Source organism: Garra rufa, chromosome 7 (genome assembly GCF_049309525.1).
Source record: "Garra rufa chromosome 7, GarRuf1.0, whole genome shotgun sequence".
NCBI lineage: Eukaryota > Metazoa > Chordata > Actinopteri > Cypriniformes > Cyprinidae > Garra > Garra rufa.
Window position 1 is genome coordinate 35,843,239 of NC_133367.1, and position 18,399 is coordinate 35,861,637.

At 37.3% G+C, this 18,399-nt stretch overlaps 1 protein-coding gene across 3 annotated transcripts; it reads right to left on the reverse strand.

The window, feature by feature from the left end:
• Positions 1-4,123: 4,123 nt before the first annotated feature.
• cbx6a (chromobox homolog 6a) lies at positions 4,124-18,399 on the reverse strand. 3 transcript variants are annotated; one of them, XM_073844323.1, is made up of 6 exons: positions 18,289-18,399; positions 17,633-17,676; positions 13,229-13,294; positions 12,814-12,880; positions 9,512-10,483; positions 4,124-8,990 (listed from the first exon to the last, which is right to left on the reverse strand). In XM_073844323.1, exons 1-6 carry the CDS (start codon positions 18,355-18,357, stop codon positions 8,988-8,990), a joined length of 1,221 nt encoding a protein of 406 aa, XP_073700424.1. In that variant the 5' UTR covers positions 18,358-18,399; the 3' UTR covers positions 4,124-8,987. The 3 variants fall into 3 exon arrangements, with proteins under 3 accessions (XP_073700424.1, XP_073700423.1, XP_073700422.1); XM_073844322.1 differs by having other exon boundaries at positions 9,488-10,483; XM_073844321.1 differs by having other exon boundaries at positions 4,124-10,483.

Genomic DNA, 18,399 nt, shown 5'->3' on the forward strand with positions numbered 1-18,399 from the left:
TCCTCCTCAACAAAGCCCGCCTCCAATACTCGTCAACCATTCGTCATCTATCTATCTATCTATCTATCTATCTATCTATCTATCTATCTATCTATCTATCTATCTATCTATCTATCTATCTATCTATCTATCTATCTATCTATCTATCTATCTGTCTGTCTGTCTGTCTGTGTCTGTCTATAAATGTCCATCTTTCACACTAACAGTCTGTTTATTTTGTTGTAGGCTACTCATGTTTACATACAAATATCTAACCTTAAGAATGAAGTACAGCAATGTAGTTATATTTTGGTTAAAATCGTTTTATATCAAAATCCTTGCTGCAGGAGGCGCAGGAACATGGGTTGTTATGCTACAATGACCATTCATTTTAGAGTTTTATTATTTATTTTAAGTTTAGTGGTCATTCAAAACGAATTTGGTGCTCCCATTAAGAATCATAATGATTAGGACTGCAGCCAGGAATAAAGACACGTAATTAGTCTAAAAACTTCTCAGCTATTAATAGAAGATGTGGTTCTCTTGTGGTGGGTGAAGCCTGATACACACAGACGGAAACTCTTTTAGTCTAGTGGTTGAAAATAAGTTCCCTATAGGCCCTGCAAGCAAAATAACTACTATAGCACCATTGTTCAAACTATTATTACATCTTAAAAGTAATATATCACTTGCTTATAATGATTTTTGTCCCCTTCAAATCCTCATTTTATATGTATAGCGCCCTCTAGCAGATTTAATAGCGGGTACTGTGGATCATTGACGTTTAAAGGGACAGTTCACCCAAAAATGAAAATTACCCCATGATTTACTCACCCTCAAGCCATCCTAGGTGTATATGACTTTATTCTTTCAGACGAATACAATCAGTTATATTTAAAAAAGTCCTGACTCTTCCAAGCTTTATAATGGCAGTGAATGGCTGTTTAGATTCAAAAGTCCAATAAAGTGCATCCATCCATCATAAAAAGTACTCCACATGGCTCCGGGGGGTTAATAAAGGACTTCTGAAACGAACTGATGAATTTATGTAAAAAAAAAAAAATGCTTTTCCAAAACGCTATAAATCCATTTTGATAGTTTTCAGAAAAATATTTTTTTTTGCCTAAACCCATATATTTTGTTTATATTCAATTTATCCTGTTAAAATGGTCTGTTGGCTCATTCTGAACAAGTTAAACAATGATTGTTAAATGAAACAACAATATTGTCGATCATACATTCAAAGTTTATTTTTATTTTTTTCAAAACGCTACAAATCCATTCTTTTTTTCTAAAACATTGCTCGTTTATGTCTTAAAAAAAAACAACAAGAGAACATGCAACATATGGCATAAGGGACTCATACTATAAATTAATATAAATCTTTATTTTTAATGTCAGTCTTTTCGTTTGTTTAGACTTTCAGATGCTGCCTTTCCACTTGCGTTATGTCCAGGAGAAGTATGGTCCAGTCCTTGTAAACCTTGTTTGGTCTTTCATAAAACTAAATTTATTATCAGGTCGTCTGGTGACAGCTTTTAGTTTGCGTGTTTTAGTTTGAAAACTCCGGTGTTGCGTTTCATTGTAAATGGACCAAAACTTTTGGAGAATTTTGAAAACGAAAGCGTGGCTGTCCACATTCTCTCTGCGTATCCTTGACGACCGACAGTGTAAACAATCACATCTTGATCGTTGCTGTACCCATAGATATGTATAAGTAGATTCCCCTTTCGACCGCTTCAAGCATGTCCTTCATCTAATAGGGAATCTACCTATACAAGCTACTCGCTAATGTAGACGAGGATCCTTTTCATTTTAAAACACCGTTTTAAAACGAAAACGCACTAGTAAACATGCAGGGCTTGAGTGACGAACCTTCTTTTTTGTTTTGTCTTTGTCTAGTCTGTGTTTTCTAACCACAGGTGCAGTTATCACTGCCTCATCCAGGCCATCAAAATTGTTAATCGAGTTTAAAGCTCTCATTTTGAAGACGTAACATCTCTCGCTTCAGAGCGCCGCCATGTTAGATTGCGTCGAGCGCTCGTCGAATTCTTATTGGTCGAGAGGATATATCGCATTTAGATTAAAAACAGGTTTGGCGCTTATAGCGTTTTGGAAAGAAACTGCATCTTGCAGTACATTTTAAACAAGGAAATAAAGCGATTTGGCATGAAACATTTATGGAGCAGTGAATAGGTTCAGTACACTGCAAAATGGCATATCATTTTTTTAAAATTTGGCGTTTATCGCGTTTTGGAAAAGAGCTCTTCATATATATATATATATATATATATATATATATATATATATATATATATATATATATATATATATATATATATCCAGGTTTATAACTTTATAATCCATAATTTCTAGCTTCCGCTATCATACGCAAGTTTACGAAAATTCCAAGTTTACGTGGCATTCCAGCGGATGAGGATGGAGGCGTAGCATAAGCTCTGGTGAGAATTTGCAAATCTCGCTAGAATCAAGTTTTGTTTACAGCAAAGGAATACCAGTCTTCTCTTGGCTTATGACATCCTCCAACAGTTTTCTTTACGAATCCTTGTTTTGTACTTCTAATTCATGACCAGTGTTTTCTTTTGCTCTTAACTGCGCTTCTGTGTTTGTCACTTTGTTCGCCTACGTCAGCCGCTGGAACGCTCGTGAACGCACGTATGACAGTTAGCGGAAGCAAGAAATTATGGTTTATAAAGTTTTAAATACTGATATTTTTCTTACACAAATACATCAATTTACTTCAGAAGGAACACAGTTTCTTCAGTAGAACACAAACGAAGATTTTTAACTTAAACCGCTGCAGTCTGCAGACAAATACAAATTAAACGCTGCGGCTCGTGGCGATACACTGATGTCTAAGACACGAAACTATAGTTTTTCTGTGAAAAACTGAACAGTATTTATATCATTTTTTACCTAAAAAAAAAGTACATAAATACTTTCAAGTTTCTCGCAAAAAATGATTGTTTTGTGTCTTAGGACATCAATGTATCGTCATGAGTCGCAGGGTGTAATTTGGACTTGTCTGTGCATGTTTTATTTTACTTTCAAAGGATTGGTCCCCATTAAATGCCATTATATGACTAACAGACTGCAACGGTTTGAGTTAAAAATCTTTGTGTTCTACTGAAGAAACAAAGGCACCTACAGTGCCTTGCGAAATTATTCGCACACCTTCATTTTTTTCACATTTTGTAATGTTGCTGCCTTATGTTAAACTGCTTTAAATTAATCTTTTCCCCACATCAATCTACACTCCCTACCCCATAATGGCAAAGCAAAAAATAGGTTTTTAACATTTGTGCAAATTTATTAAAAATAAAAAAACTGAAAAGATCCCGTTGCATAAGTATTCATACCCTTTTCTGGGACACTCGACATTTAGCTCAGGAGCATTCATATTGCTTCTAGATGTTACTACACTTCGAGTGGAGTTAAACTGTGGCAAATTCATTTGAATGAGTCTGATTTAGAAAGACACACACCTCTCAGAAAAGGTCTAGCAGCTGAAAATGCATATCAGAGCAAAAACCAAGTCCTGAGGTCAAGATAACTGCCTGTAGAGCTCAGTGACAGACTTGCGTTAAGGCAATGATCTAGGGAAGAGTTCCATTATCCATTATAGAGTTCCATTAGCCTCCATTATCCATAATGGAAGACGACTGGAACAACTAGGACTTTAGAAAATGTCTGCCAGCCCCCATCCAAGCTGACAGAGCTTGAGAGGTGAAAAGGTGAGGCAAAGAATGGCAGATTATTGCCAAATGCAGATGTGCAAAGCTTGTCACTTCATACCCAAAAAGACTTGAGGCTGTAAAGGTGCTTGTACTGAGTTAAGGGTATGAATACTTATGCAATGTACTTATTTCAGTGTTTTATTTTTAATAAATTTGTAAAATTTGCAAATCTGGTTTTTGCTTTGTCATTATTAAGGTGCATGGTGTGTAAACTGATGTGGGGAAAAACTAATTTAAAGCAGTTTAACATAATGCTGCAACAAAACATGAAAAAAAAAAAAAAATGAAGGGGTATGAATACTTTTGCAAGGCACTGTAAACCTAGGATGACCCTAAAATACTAGCCGTTATAACAGTATAATTGAATGGGTAGCAAAGAGACAGTGTCTTTCAAGTGATTTTATTAAAAGCAACAACAACATGACGCTTAAATGACCTGTACAATTAGGGTTTTAAAATCATGCAATCCTTTACATTACAATGTCATATCAACAAATTCATAATCATAATCAGCTTCATGGCATTAACCTTACACATTACCAAAGAGATGACACATATAAATCACACTTAGTTCTGGGTTCTACATTCTCTCAAACCCAAAGCAGACTAGTATAATCAAACAACGATGTGTATAAAATAAAGGCTGCACGTATCATTCATTTCTACCACATGGGAAAATGAATAATAACGAATCTTAAAACAAACAAAAATCACATCAGACACTGAAATTCGAGGATGTAACCCCCAGTATACCTTCATCCTTACCTTATAAACACAATCTCTTGTCTGTGCAGTGATGGTCCCTGGTGGCTACATCCTATAAAATACAAGCCCTATTGCATGAAATGTAGGCCACATATTATCATAGTGCTAAGCTACCTCTTTAGGAGAAACCATCTTGCATTCTTTCACAACATAGTGACATCTAGTATCTAACATTAAGGATATCAAGGTAAACAAGGACTTGACTGTTTGTATGTGGTAACAACATGGGATCCAACAGAGCAGCTAAAGGCAACACATGCTTCGATATTAGATATTATTGTACAGATGCACCACATGTGGCGCCCTACGTGGGACAGCACCAGGGATATGTTCAGAACATGAATCATTTCAGACCTGGGATGACTACGACAACAAAAGTTTCAAAAGTTAGAGTAGCTAAGTTCACATTAATGTTTGGAAGCCGGTAAACGAATACTATGTGAAGTTATTAATAAAAATGTTAATATAAACATACTACAAATATGCAAAGTAAGTAAATAATTTGGGGAAAAGCTTAAAAAAAACTAATACAAAAAAGTTGTAAGGTTTTAATTTCTCCCTAAAGGCACAGTGATAGAGTAATAGTGCTCCATTAGAGGACGACTGTATGACCACAAGTGGAACTTAATTGTGTTCTATAATTAAATCTTATAATGAGGTTTGCCTTTGTCCTCCGGTGGAGTCTGACATTTTATCATCCTTCAGTATGACCAAGTTAGCTGCCATAAACTGTGTGTTAACCTGTTTCTTCAGGCCTGATGTGGCAGGTTATAATATAATATAATATAATATTGCTTGCTGGACTGCTCAAAAAAAGCCTACGAGAAAAGAGTCTCGCACCTTTTCAGTGAATTCTGAAATAATAAAATTGCGCCATGCTGCAACTAAACCAATGTTAAATATTAAACAAAGTTCACTCAAAATCATCATGGACTCACCTTGAGACATTTCTTCAGTAAAACATAAAAGGAGATAATCAACAGAATGTCCAAGCCGCTCTTTTCCCTACAATGAAAGTGAATGGCGGCCAAGGCTGTTATGTTAACTTTTTTCGGTTTAATTGACACGCATAGCAATTGAATGGCTGTATACATCTTGGAATACAGCATACAAGTCTTTTTTTTAAAGATTAAAAGCTCCTTGTCCCCACTTTCACTGTACGGGAAAGAGCGTGAAAATTCTGGTAAACATACCACAAATCGTACAGGTTTGGAATGGCAAGATGGTGAGTAAATGATGACAGAATGTTCATTTTTGGATGAACTATTCCTTTAACGTTTAACTACAACTGACAGCAAGTGGTGTATCTACTAGGGATGCACAGATACCATTTTAGTTTGAATGAAATGTGAAAACCAATACTTCCTGTTTTGGAATATATTGATATTAGCCGGGTTCGTATAGATACTGTTAAAAAGGACTTTTAAGGACTCATCAATCACAGATTTCAAATTCTAAAAAAAAGAGATAAAATATAGTAATAATATATAGTAAATAAAAAATATATCATAAAGTATACTACACTTTTACTATAGTAAAACCACAGTTAATTTTCTTAAGGGATTTGCATTTGTGTATACTATATTTTTTCTTTGTTTTGTTGTTAGAACTGTACAGCCTTAATGGTTTGATGTTTTCTGCGGTTTAAGAAAAAAACTGAAAAAAAAAGATACTCGAAATTGTTTTCGATCTGAATCAAATGCTTCGTGATCCGAGTTACGAAGATCCGATCTAAAGCAAAGGATTTGCAATCCGCGCTACGAAGATCGGATCTAAAGCAAAGGATTTGCGATCCACGCTACGAAGATCCGATCTAAAGCAAAAGATTTGCAATCCGCGCTACGAAGATCCGATCTAAAGCAAAGGATTTGCAATCCGCGCTACGAAGATCCGATCTAAAGCAAAAGATTTGCGATCCACGCTACAAAGATCCGATCTAAAGCAAAAGATTCACGATCTGTGCTGCGAAGATCCGATCTAAAGCAAAAGATTTGCAATACGCGCTACGAAGATCTGATCTAAAGCAAAGGATTTGCAATCCGCGCTACGAAGATCCGATCTAAAGCAAAAGATTTGCAATCCGCGCTACGAAGATCCAATCTAAAGCAAAAGATTTGCGATCCACGCTACGAAGATCCGATCTAAAGCAAAAGATTCACGATCTGCGCTACGAAGATCCGATCTAAAGCAAAGGATTTGCGATGCACACTACGAAGATCCGATCTAAAGCAAAAGATTTGCAATCCGCGCTACGAAGATCCGATCTAAAGCAAAGGATTTGCGATCCACACTGCGAAGATCCGATCTAAAGCAAAAGATTTGCAATACGCGCTACGAAGATCTGATCTAAAGCAAAAGATTCATGATCTGCGCTACGAAGATCCGATCTAAAGCAAAATATTTGCGATCCACGCTACGAAGATCCGATCTAAAGCAAAATATTTGCGATCCACGCTACGAAGATCCGATCTAAAGCAAAGGATTTGCGATCCACACTGCAAAGATTTGATCTAAAGCAAAAGATTTGTGATCCATGCTACGAAGATCCGATCTAAAGCAAAAGATTCACGATCTGCGCTATGAAGATCCGATCTAAAGCAAAAGATTTGCAATCCACGCTACGAAGATCCGATCTAAAGCAAAACATTCACAATCTGCACTACGAAGATCCGATCTAAAGCAAAGGATTTGCGATCCACACTACGAAGATCCGATCTAAAGCAAAAGATTCACGATCTGCGCTATGAAGATCCGATCTAAAGCAAAAGATTTGCAATCCACGCTACGAAGATCCGATCTAAAGCAAAACATTCACAATCTGCACTACGAAGATCCGATCTAAAGCAAAGGATTTGCGATCCACACTACGAAGATCCGATCTAAAGCAAAAGATTCACGATCTGCGCTATGAAGATCCGATCTAAAGCAAAAGATTTTCAATCCACGCTATGAAGATACGATCTAAAGCAAAAGATTTGCAATCCACGCTACGAAGATCCGATCTAAAGCAAAACATTCACGATCTGCGCTACGAAGATCCGATCTAAAGCAAAGGATTTGCGACCCACACTACGAAGATCCGATCTAAAGCAAAAGATTCACGATCCACGCTACGAAGATCCGATCTAAAGCAAAGGATTTGCAATCCGCGCTATGAAGATCCGATCTAAAGCAAAGGATTTGCGATCCACACTGCGAAGATCCAATCTAAAGCAAAAGATTTGCAATCCGCACTCCAAAGCTCTGATCTAAATTGAAAGATTTGTGAACACACTCAGAAATTTGGATCTAAATCAAATGATTTGCGATCCAAGCTCTGAAGATGTTTTCTGATTTGCGTGAATTTTTGTGTATATTGATATGAGCTTATTGACAAAATTAAACACTTACTTCATAGATGCATTGTCTCTAATAATTCAAGCACTTTTCAGGTACCTCTTCAGGAATATTACCATTTTCAAGGGTTTTCCAGGCCTTAAATTTCAAAAGTCAAATTCAAGCACTTTAGCAACTTGTATTTGAGCACTTCAGTACACATTATCGGAACAATTCCAAAATATAAGTACTGATACATCCCTAGCATTTTCTAACGAAACAAGATAGCTTTATCCCAGGTCTGTATTGTCAATGCTAGTGCCCAGTTGGACCTGCAGACAACACGGAACGAGCTCAAGGGCAAGCAACATGCAGTCACCAGCATGACACACAATACACATGGTCCCGGACTGTATGGTTCGAGAGTGCGAAAGAGGGTTTCATCAACCAAGGCAATGTGTTATATTTGGTATTTTTTAAACCCACTTAGTGTAAAAGTCTCTAAATGGTATTTGAACTCCTTCAATCAAGTTCTGAGAGAAATTACCTCTGGTTACCGGCCCCAAAATACAGTAACTATTACATGAAAAACACAAACTATTGTAGTCAGAAGGCAAATATGAGAAGGTACTTCTCCAATACGGAAAGTGGGTAGTTGAGTATGTGGAAGGTTTAACGTACAGTACCATACTACAGATGCAGTCCTTTAGCATTTCACACTTGAGTCAGTTTAGAGTCTTGGCAGACAACTGGATCAGAGCGGAGTTCAAGCAGAAGGAAATAACTTAACTGTCCTCAGGATCTTGCAGCTTGGTGCATATAAATACAGTCACATCTACGCCCGTGTAATACAGCGAGCTCCACAATGACTTGGGTTCTTCATCAGCAAGGTTCTTCGTTAGCACGGGAGGAGGTTGATGGGATCAATGCAAGGGTTGGATGCCTAAACGTATTGCCACAAGTGTGTGTGTGGATCCAAACCCACACTGGCTGAACTTCCAAATGGACCTCAAAAGATTACAACTGTCTTCAAGTCCAAGAAAGCTGTTGAGATTAACATTTCTTGGGTGGATTCTGAACTTTAGGTCTGAAGATATGGGTTTGGTGGTCTCTACAGGTCTGGAGGTGACAAGACAATTACTTGGGGAAAAAGGCTGTGGAAAGACAGGATCACTGGGGAAAAAAGAGGGGGAAGAAAAGCATGAAGTACTACAAAACCAACATAACATGCTGTTTAAAAAGTACAGGTCAATGGAAACACCCCTGCCTTTAAGTATTACGTCCTTTAAGTATTACGTCAATATAGCTTAATTTCACTAAAAATACATTTAATTTCATTGACGGCAACTATTTTAGAGTGCGTGAATATCACTATGGCAAGTTCTCATGGGGTTTAGTGGGTAGATATTTTTGTTGGAGATGTTTAAGGGAAACTTTCAAGAGGCAGCTGTGGTGGGACAGGGTGGGTTGTCAGCTTGGCAAGGGGAGGAGGGTTCAGAACCCACTCCTGAATGGCAGAATTCCTTGATGGTGACTGTGAGAAGGTTTGTGGTGACGTCAGTCACGACTACATTGGCACAGCTGGGTGCCATTTCAGGGTGCCAATCAGGATCCCCCTCTTTTGGCACCCTAGTTTCCTCGGGAAGTGGGGCAGTAGTGCGGTCACTAACCTGGCAGACCGAAGCTCGACCCACCTGGGTTCGATGTCGAAGTTTCCGTTTGCCCCCTCGAGAAGTGGCGTGATTCGGAGAGCCCTGGTCTTCATCTTCAGGAGAGGATGATGGGGAGGACGAATAGGAGGGTGAGGAAGGGAGGAATGGTGCAGAACTGGACTTTGGGTGAGGTTGGGAGGCATCCCGGGAACGTGATGAGACTGCAGGGTCTAACTTAGTTGGAGCATCAGGTTGAGTCAGTTGTTTTTGAGGTGAAGGGGAGCTGTTGTTAGACCCACTGGAGCTGGATGGAGAAGGTGGAGGCTGATATGGAAACTTCTGCGCATTTGGAGAGGAATGGCTATCACAGCAGCTTCCACCTCTCCGATTTGCTCCAGTGTTGGATGCTTCATTGGCCATGGAGGACATTGACCCACCAGGGTGGAGCCCGAAGGGTTGGCCATACATCGGGAATCCCAACATCTTCATAGGATGCTGGAAAGGCCTGTAAGGCATGTCCCCATGCTTTTTCCCAATGATCCGATTGCGGGATGGGATTTTTGCTCGCCCCCCATATGCCTGTGGCGCCCTTCTACTCGCTACTCCGCCGTTTTCGGATTTGTCAATGACCTTCAGGTTTACGATTATGCGGCCTCGCTTAACCTCCCGTGGTTTGACCCTGCGGTTGAGGATGCGGACAGTTTCAGAGAACGGAGAGATGGGAGGACGGGAGGATCCCGTGTGCTCGCCTAGGGGGTCGGGGCGTGGCAAAGGTCGTCGAGACATCCTGTGACAGCGATGGATGTCTTTCTTCAGTTTATGAGCATTGGCGAGAGAGTGTACTCTGGGGGTTGGAGCAGTGGAGAAGGAAGAGGATGATGAAGGCTGAGGAGGAGCTGGAGCTGATGTTGGAGTTGCAGAAGAGGAAGAGGAAGGAGGCTTCACAGGAGGAGTGCGTGGTGGAGTGCATCGGGTATTTGAGCTTCGGGGTCTATCACCTGCTTGTGCCCGTGCCTAGATAGGCAGAGACCAAATATGATTGGGAGGTACTAAAGCATCAGACAGGAAGTCTATAACACAGGCTAAATCATTTAAAGGTGCAGTATGTTATATTGACAGCTATCGGTTGAAACGAGTACTGCAGTCTAAATTTACAATATTGTTGCTCCTACCCCCTCCACCTCAGATGTGACACTCACTGTTTTTATTTTTTTACTGGGATTTTTTTTTTTTTTTATCCCAAAAACCATTTAGTAGATTAGAGCTGGGTATCGACCGAATTGCCTTGATACAACGGAGTATCAAAAAATGTTTTTGATTTGAAGCGGCGCTGCACAGATTGATCGGGGTTTGAAATCACGGCAAGTCGAACACACCAACTAGTTTACGCCGGTTACACCCCGAGACTTTGCTCGCACATGAAGCTGTAATGTGAAAACGTCCCAACCCCCTTAGATTTAAGGCTACGTTTACACTGGTGCGTTTTTGTTTTACAACGGCATTTTAAAAATGAAAGTGATCCTCATCTATGCTGGCTTTTACAGTGTTTTTCAGAAAAGATCATCCAAACTACACAACCAAAAACGTGCGTTCCGTGACCATTTATGCACACTGTAGCTATACGCTACATAACACTCAATATTGAGTGTTTGTAATAACTTCCGATTGTAGTCTAATGTGTGTTTTGACCATATAATGTTGCTAAAATGTTATTTGTAGCCTTTTATATTAAGCTAATTGCTACATCATCTTAGCATTTCTCATGTAAGCAATCTTTATGAATATGAAAATCACATACAAATCATATACTATTGTAATCGTGTGCTTCGTTTCATCTGTAATTTTTTTTTTTTCACAGCTAATGGTCATCAAATTATGATTCAGTTTGAGCTATTCGTTTTAAACATGCACTAGTGTAAACGTAGCCTTAAAGATGTGGAAACTGAAAACTATTAGAACTTCATTAAAACTATTTGCACTGATTTATTGTTGGTTACATTTTGTTCCTTTGTGCTATTTTTGTTACTTTGTACAGTGTCGCAGGAAATGAGTATTCGAGTCTGTAAAAATGTTAACAAGCTAAAAAAAATAATAATAATAGAACCAAATGTTTTTTTAGACAATATTGTTAAAATTGATTTCATAAAATTGGTATTGAAAAAAGTATCATTCAGGAACCGGTATCAAATTTAAGGTATTGACATTTTTTAATACCCATCCTTAAGATTTAACGACTTTTCAGACCCCTTTAGAGACTTTTTTCCAAAAAAGCAGACAGCGACAAATTGTGACTTCTTGGACAAACCCAATTTCGTTTTTGAGAGTCGCTGGTACTGCCGGATGCCTTGATGTCTTGATTTACCAGCTCCTCTTTACCTAACTCTAATTTGACATGCTAATATTACCAAAATCACAGAACAGCCATTGTCTTTATCTTATGTGTATTTTATTTCAGTGGACGGCGGCTCGATTTTAAATCAGGGTTTTTGTGCAGATTAACATCTTGGAATGGAAAGCTAGTTATTATGTAGTCTTATATTCTTATATGGGCCGCGTTTCAGTCACTATTTCATATTCATTCCGTTCTCTGACAACAGAAAATAGAAAAATACATCAGTTTATAAAGAATTTGGCTACAGTACATGAGCACAGAGAGGCAAACAAATGTGACCCTGGATCACAAAACCATCTTAAGTAGTATGGGTATATTTGTAACAATAGCCAACAATACAACTAAATTTTCTTTTATGCCAAAAATCATTAGGATATTAGGTGAAGATCATGTTCCATGAAGACATTTTGTGAAAGTCCTACCGTAAATATATCAAAACTTACTTTTTTGATGAGTTATATGCATTGCTAAGAACTAAATTTGGACAACTTTAAAGGCATTTTTCTCAATATATTGATTTTTTTGCACCCTCAGATTCCAGATTTTCAAATAGTTGTATCTCTGCCAAATATTGTCCTATCCTAACAGACCATACATCAATGGAAAGCTATTTATTCAGCTTTCAAATTCTGCATAACTTTCAATTTTAAAAAATTGACCCTTATGACTGGTTTTGTGGTCCAGGGTCACAAAAAATAAAAGGCCGAGGGGGAAATTGGTTTTCTAGGAACCACCATGCTGGCAAGTTACTATGCAGTGCGAAAGCGCATATTAACGGTTTACTTAACTATTAACTTTTTCTGAAAAATATGTGAACTTACCTTGTTTTTCAAATAACTGAGAACGCATTATAGTGTTTTTATGCTTTGGTACAGTCAAAAGATTACATACAGCACCTTTAAAAAATAAGAAAATGAATAGATTTCAAAGAATGTTTTAAGAAAACTCAAACCTTCAGTACAAAGTTTTTTGGTTTAGGTCCACGTTTCTTTGGGCCGTAAAGTTCCTGCTCCCGCTCCCTGTGAATTGTTGGACAGCACCATTTAAGCCAAGGAAAATATGACATCACTTTAGTGTCAAGCCTAAACCATAACAATCAAAATGAAAGCCTTTGAAGCTTAACACAAGTCGTCTTTGTTTAAAAATCCATCAGAGAGACTAGTTTCCAGTCAAACTGGCAGCATAAAGCTGCAAAAATAAATCAAGTGAAGAAAAAGATCAAATGTAAACAACCTTGTCCTAGCTTTTGCGTTGAAAACATGAACTGTTGGGCATATGTATACAAACTGTACGTGGAATAATTATTTTATTTTGTAGATTTTTATAATTTTATAAAGCTTATAAAGTGGTCTTTAAGTGACACTCACTTTTGCTCAAAGGCCGAGATGAGTCGATCATCCAAGATGTTGTCCTCTGGTTCCCATGTGCTGTGTCTATATTGCGAAACAATTGAAGTCTTGAATATCAATGACATCAACTTTTCTCTTTCCCTATCATGATTTCAGTAATATTAGTTTCAAACAGATATATACACTACCAGTCAAAAGTTTTCAAACTGTTTTTTAAAGAAGTCTCTTCTGCTCACCAAGGCTGCATTTATTTGATCCAAAGTACAGCAAAAATTGTACAATTTTGAAACATTTTTATTTTAAAATGTAATTTATTCCTGTGATTTCGAAGCTGAATTTTTAGCGTCATTACTCCAGTCACATAATCCTTAAGAAATCATTCTAATAAACGCTCAAAAAACATTTATTATTATTACGTTGAAAACAACGGAGTAGAATTTCAAGTTCAATCTGAAACAGAAATGTTTTGTAACATTATAAACGTCTTCATCATCACTTTTGATTAATTTAAAGCATCCTTGCTAAATAAAAGTAGTTTTCCCACAAAAATTATACTGACTCCAAGCATTTGAATGGTATACTGTATAACAGGGCTATTCAATTAGATCCATTTGAGGGCCGGATTATCGAACTGGAAATTTGAAGCGGGCCAAGGGGATGGGGGCCGTCCCGATCTTTTTCTAGGGGGCCTATACAATTACATTGAAATGCATATTCACTAAAATGAACTAATATTACCAACACCAACATCTATAAAAGGTTAAGGTGCTGTCTGTCAATCAATTAAAAAAAAATAAAAATCACACATTTTTTTTGTAATTAATCATGAATAATTGCATATTTATATATTTATACTGTCATAATTTCACAATGAACCTCAGAATTAAGGTAGAAACAACAAAGTATTTTTAAATATGTGTTTAATACCATCTTTTTACCAAGTCGCCTATTATTAATGAAGTATTGATATCAATATTGCTACTGGTGTCTGGTGTGAAAATGAATTCTCTGTTTTACATATTATGTCCATTCAACATTACAGTAGAATTGAAAGCCCAACATTTAATAGGCTCTGAAATATATAACAGCTTTTAATGTAGGTGATTTTAAAACAATCTTTACATAAACTATAAATTGTATATGCATAAAATATACAGATTATTATTGCCATATACTGGTAATAATCGTTATTTTATGTTTTTAATTTTACATAAGTGTTTGTTTACCACAAAGTATACTTTGGCCATCAAAATAACATTCAAATTGGATCATAAGAGCTTTAAAGTGCTTAAAATGGTTGTGCAAAATGCTTGAAAGTCATTGAAAAGTGCTTGAATTTCTCTCTCAAAAGGTTGTACAAACCCTGAAATGAATAATGTAATAACATTCGACTTTGCTTAAGTTGGTGTGACTTCTGGTTGTCTGACATAGCGTACATCAGCGCTGTTAATAACAGAATTCTGAGCAGAATTTGAATGATTCTCACTGATCTTTCAGCAACCTTAATAGGCTTTATGCCGAACGTCACATGACCAACCCCGGAAAACAGGTCTCATTGCTTCCGCTTGTCGGAGAACGTGTTAATAGCCGTAATAAATAATGGCGATATCGACGGACTTTTAAGGTAATCAGTTAAACAAGCCAGCTGTTTATTGTGGACGTTTCATTCGATATTTATATATAAATGTTAGTGAAAAGAATAAAAATTTAAAACTTTTATATATCAATCCACATATGTGATGGACATTGGTTATGATAATTTTTAGTGTCTACTTTGAATGAATCTTGAGTAAATCATGTTCATATTTAAAGAGGGATATGCAAAACGCGTGAACCGGAAGCAACGAGACCTGTTTAGCAGAAAACGGAAGCCTGTTGGGCATAACCCCTATTCATTCTGGGCGAATTCAAACACTTTTCACTGGATCTCGCAGCACTGTCCAGTAACAGTGTCGCGAAATCAACTTTGGTTCCTGAGGCTGTTCTGAGCTTGGACAAGTGTGTTTGCGTTGTGGTCCGAGCTGATAAACCGTCCGCGCTGCGCAGCTCAAACGTGGCGCGCTTTGGTTTCTCTTTCACTTCGTTTGCCGTTTAATGTTTCTCATATGAAACAGTAATAGCAGCGCTTATGAGTTGAATAACGCGGTGGTCGCGCCATTGCGACCGCTCACAAAATTTAGTCGCACCGGCAGAAAAAATGCGACCATTTGGTCGATGTCTGGAGCCCTACAAGCGCTTGTCAAATCTGCCGTCTATTGATGATGTTGCGATCTCCGGTAGATTGTTGTTGTTCTTGGCTCTTTTGCTTTTCTTTTTTGGCTGGCCCGCCCCCTAGTGGACAAACTAATTAGTGCAAAAACCATTCAAGCCACCTGCTGCTCCCTCGGGCCGGACGAAGATGATTGGCGGGCCGCCAATTGAATAGCCCTGCTGTATAAGGTTACAAAAGCTTTTTATTTCAGGTAAATGCTGATCTTTGGATCTTTCTATTCATTCAACGTTCATCGTTTTAAATATTGATAATAATATCAACAAAAAAAATGTTTGTTGAACAGCAAATCAGCATATTAGAATGATTTCTGAAGGATGTGACACTGAAGACTGCAGTAATGATGCTGAAAATGTAGCTTTGATCACAGGAAAGAAATTACATTTTAATATATATTCAAATAGAAAGCAGTTATTTTAAATTGTAAAAATATTTCACAATTTTACCGCATTTGCGATGAAATAAATGCCGGCTTAGTGAGCAAAAGAGACTTCTTTAAAAAAAAAAAAAAACATTAAAAATCTGTTCAAAAACTTTTGACTGGTAGCTTATTTTAATTAAGATTCACATCATATCTGGTGTTGGCTTTTTCAAAAAAGTATTATTATGATGTTGAAAACAACTCAGTAGAATTTGATAAAGGACAGTAAGAACAGAAAAACAGCATTTATCTGAAACAGGAATCTTTTGTAATATTACAAATGTCTTTATCATAACTTTGGATTAATTTAAAGCATTCTTTCTAAATAAAAGTATTAATTTCTATTATTTCTTTCCCCCCAAAATATATATATATTACACTGACTTCATGCTTTTGAATGGTTTATATAGTTTATAATGCTACAAAAGCTTTTTATTTCAGATAAATGCTGATCTTTAGATCTTTCTATTCATCAAAGAATCATTAAAAAATTACTGTTTTAAATACTGATAATAATAATAATAATAATAAAATGATTGAATGGCAAATCAGCATATTAGAATGATTTCTGAAGGATCATGTGAAAGTGAAGACTTTAATAATGATGCTAAATATTTAGCTTTGATCACAGGAATAAATTATATTTTTAAAGTATTAAGAGTTAACTTGCAAAAACATAACCTCATTTTTTATTTTTATATTTCTATGTTTTTATTGTGTTAGTTAGCTGTATTTTTTATTATTATAGCATTATTATTATTTAATCAAAACAACCCAACTGCAGTTTGATTGATATTACTTGGAATGCAGAATAAAAACATGATTTTTCAGAATTATCTGTTTTTGAAAATGAACTCTTCATATATTTAAATAGAAAGTAGTTATTTTAAATACCAAACATTTTCGACTATGACATAATGTTACAAATATATTTTAAAGAGTGACAATTTTGATAATTGTCTTTATAGACTCTCAATTAAAAACAGCTAATTAAAACTGCATGCATAATAATAAAAACAAATAAAAAAAATGTAGTTTAAAATAGTTTTAGATAAGTATAGAAACATATCTTGTGAAAACACTACTTGACCTTTCAACTACCCACAATGCACCTCTGCATTGACCTGTTTCACAATGCACGCCAACGTGACACGCTGTAACACACTTTCTATTCAGTAAAACAGTATTAATTACCAAAATATTAACCGTTTATAGCTACAATTTGAGTCCATTTGTTGTTGTTTACTTACCCTGGTGAAAAAAAACAGCTAAAACCAGCCTAGGCTGGTTGGCTGGTTTTAGCTGGTCAAACAGCCTGGTTTTAGCTGGCCATAGCTGGGAGGAAGGCTGATTTTAGAGGGGTTTTGGCCATTTTTCCAGCCTGGCCAGGCTGGTCTTAGCTGGTCAGGCTGGGAAACCACCAGCTAAAACCAGCCTGACCAGCTTAAACCAGCTAAGACCAGCCAACCAGCCTAGGCTGGTTTTAGCTGTTTTTTTCAGCAGGGAATCTGGATTCAAATGTGATCCTTATGTAAATTAGATTTGATAATCAAGTTTAAAATAACATTTTATGGCAGTTAAGTAACTATTCAAAGCAGCAACACAAAGCAGCACATTTTCTTTGCGTTACGCCTCACAAACTGAGAAACAAGTGAAACCAAAGTCCCTTTCCATGCAAACAAACAGTCTAATATACTATGTAAAACAAATATATGTTGCATTGCACACTTACTTAAGCGCCCAACCTTTCCATTTAACCAGGTACTCGATTCGACCCTGCAAAGAGAAAACCAGCACAAAATGTCTTTATTTTACACTAACTAAACAATGCATGAGCAACACATGCTCTACTTCAAAGCCCATGGCCATTTATTACATGTTTGCTGCTCAGTAAAGTGTGTTATCTAAATACACACTAACACAGCACATGCAACACCTTAAACCATGTGGCACGACGATGTTCAGTATTTAAACTACTCGATCCTCGTCCATTGTTGAGATCTTTGAATCTCGGGTCAGCCAGCATGCATTGATTTTGTTATGGACTCAAGCCAAACACTTTGTCCCTTTTTAGCCTCCTCCTGCTGCTCTTTTAGCGGGCTGCTGTCAGTTCCCAGCACAGCACAACCCAATTTTACGACATAAATCTCAAGTTGCATACCCAAATGTACCACATTCGACTTGTTATTTCTAATCTGACAATGCAAGCAAACCTATCGTGTCGCTAAATCGGGAAACATCTGCAAGTAGGCCTCCCCCTCTTGTCATTGCAGGCGCTCCGCATCGAGAGCAGATCGAGAGACAAACGGAAGACGACCCCCCTCCCCCTCTGTACTTTTCACCGTAAAAATCCCCCACCTCCGCTAAAAGCGGTTCTTCATTACTCACTTTCCTAACGCGGCTTTTCAGGATGGCTTCCGCGGCGAAAACCTGGTCTCCTACCGCCGACAGCTCCATCTTTTCGGTCCGCGGGCTCCAGACAGCTCTGTCTCGCGGCTC

Bases quoted from the DNA above. Each gene is read 5' to 3' on its own strand.
- cbx6a (XM_073844321.1), bottom strand. From the start codon at position 18,357: ATGGAGCTGTCGGCGGTAGGAGACCAGGTTTTCGCCGCGGAAGCCATC. The intron at 17,677-18,288 runs GTGAGTAATGAA...TTCTCTTTGCAG, and splicing joins TGAAAAGCCGCGTTAGGAAA to GGTCGAATCGAGTACCTGGT. The intron at 13,295-17,632 runs GTAAGTGTGCAA...TTCGCAATATAG, and splicing joins TGGAAAGGTTGGGCGCTTAA to ACACAGCACATGGGAACCAG.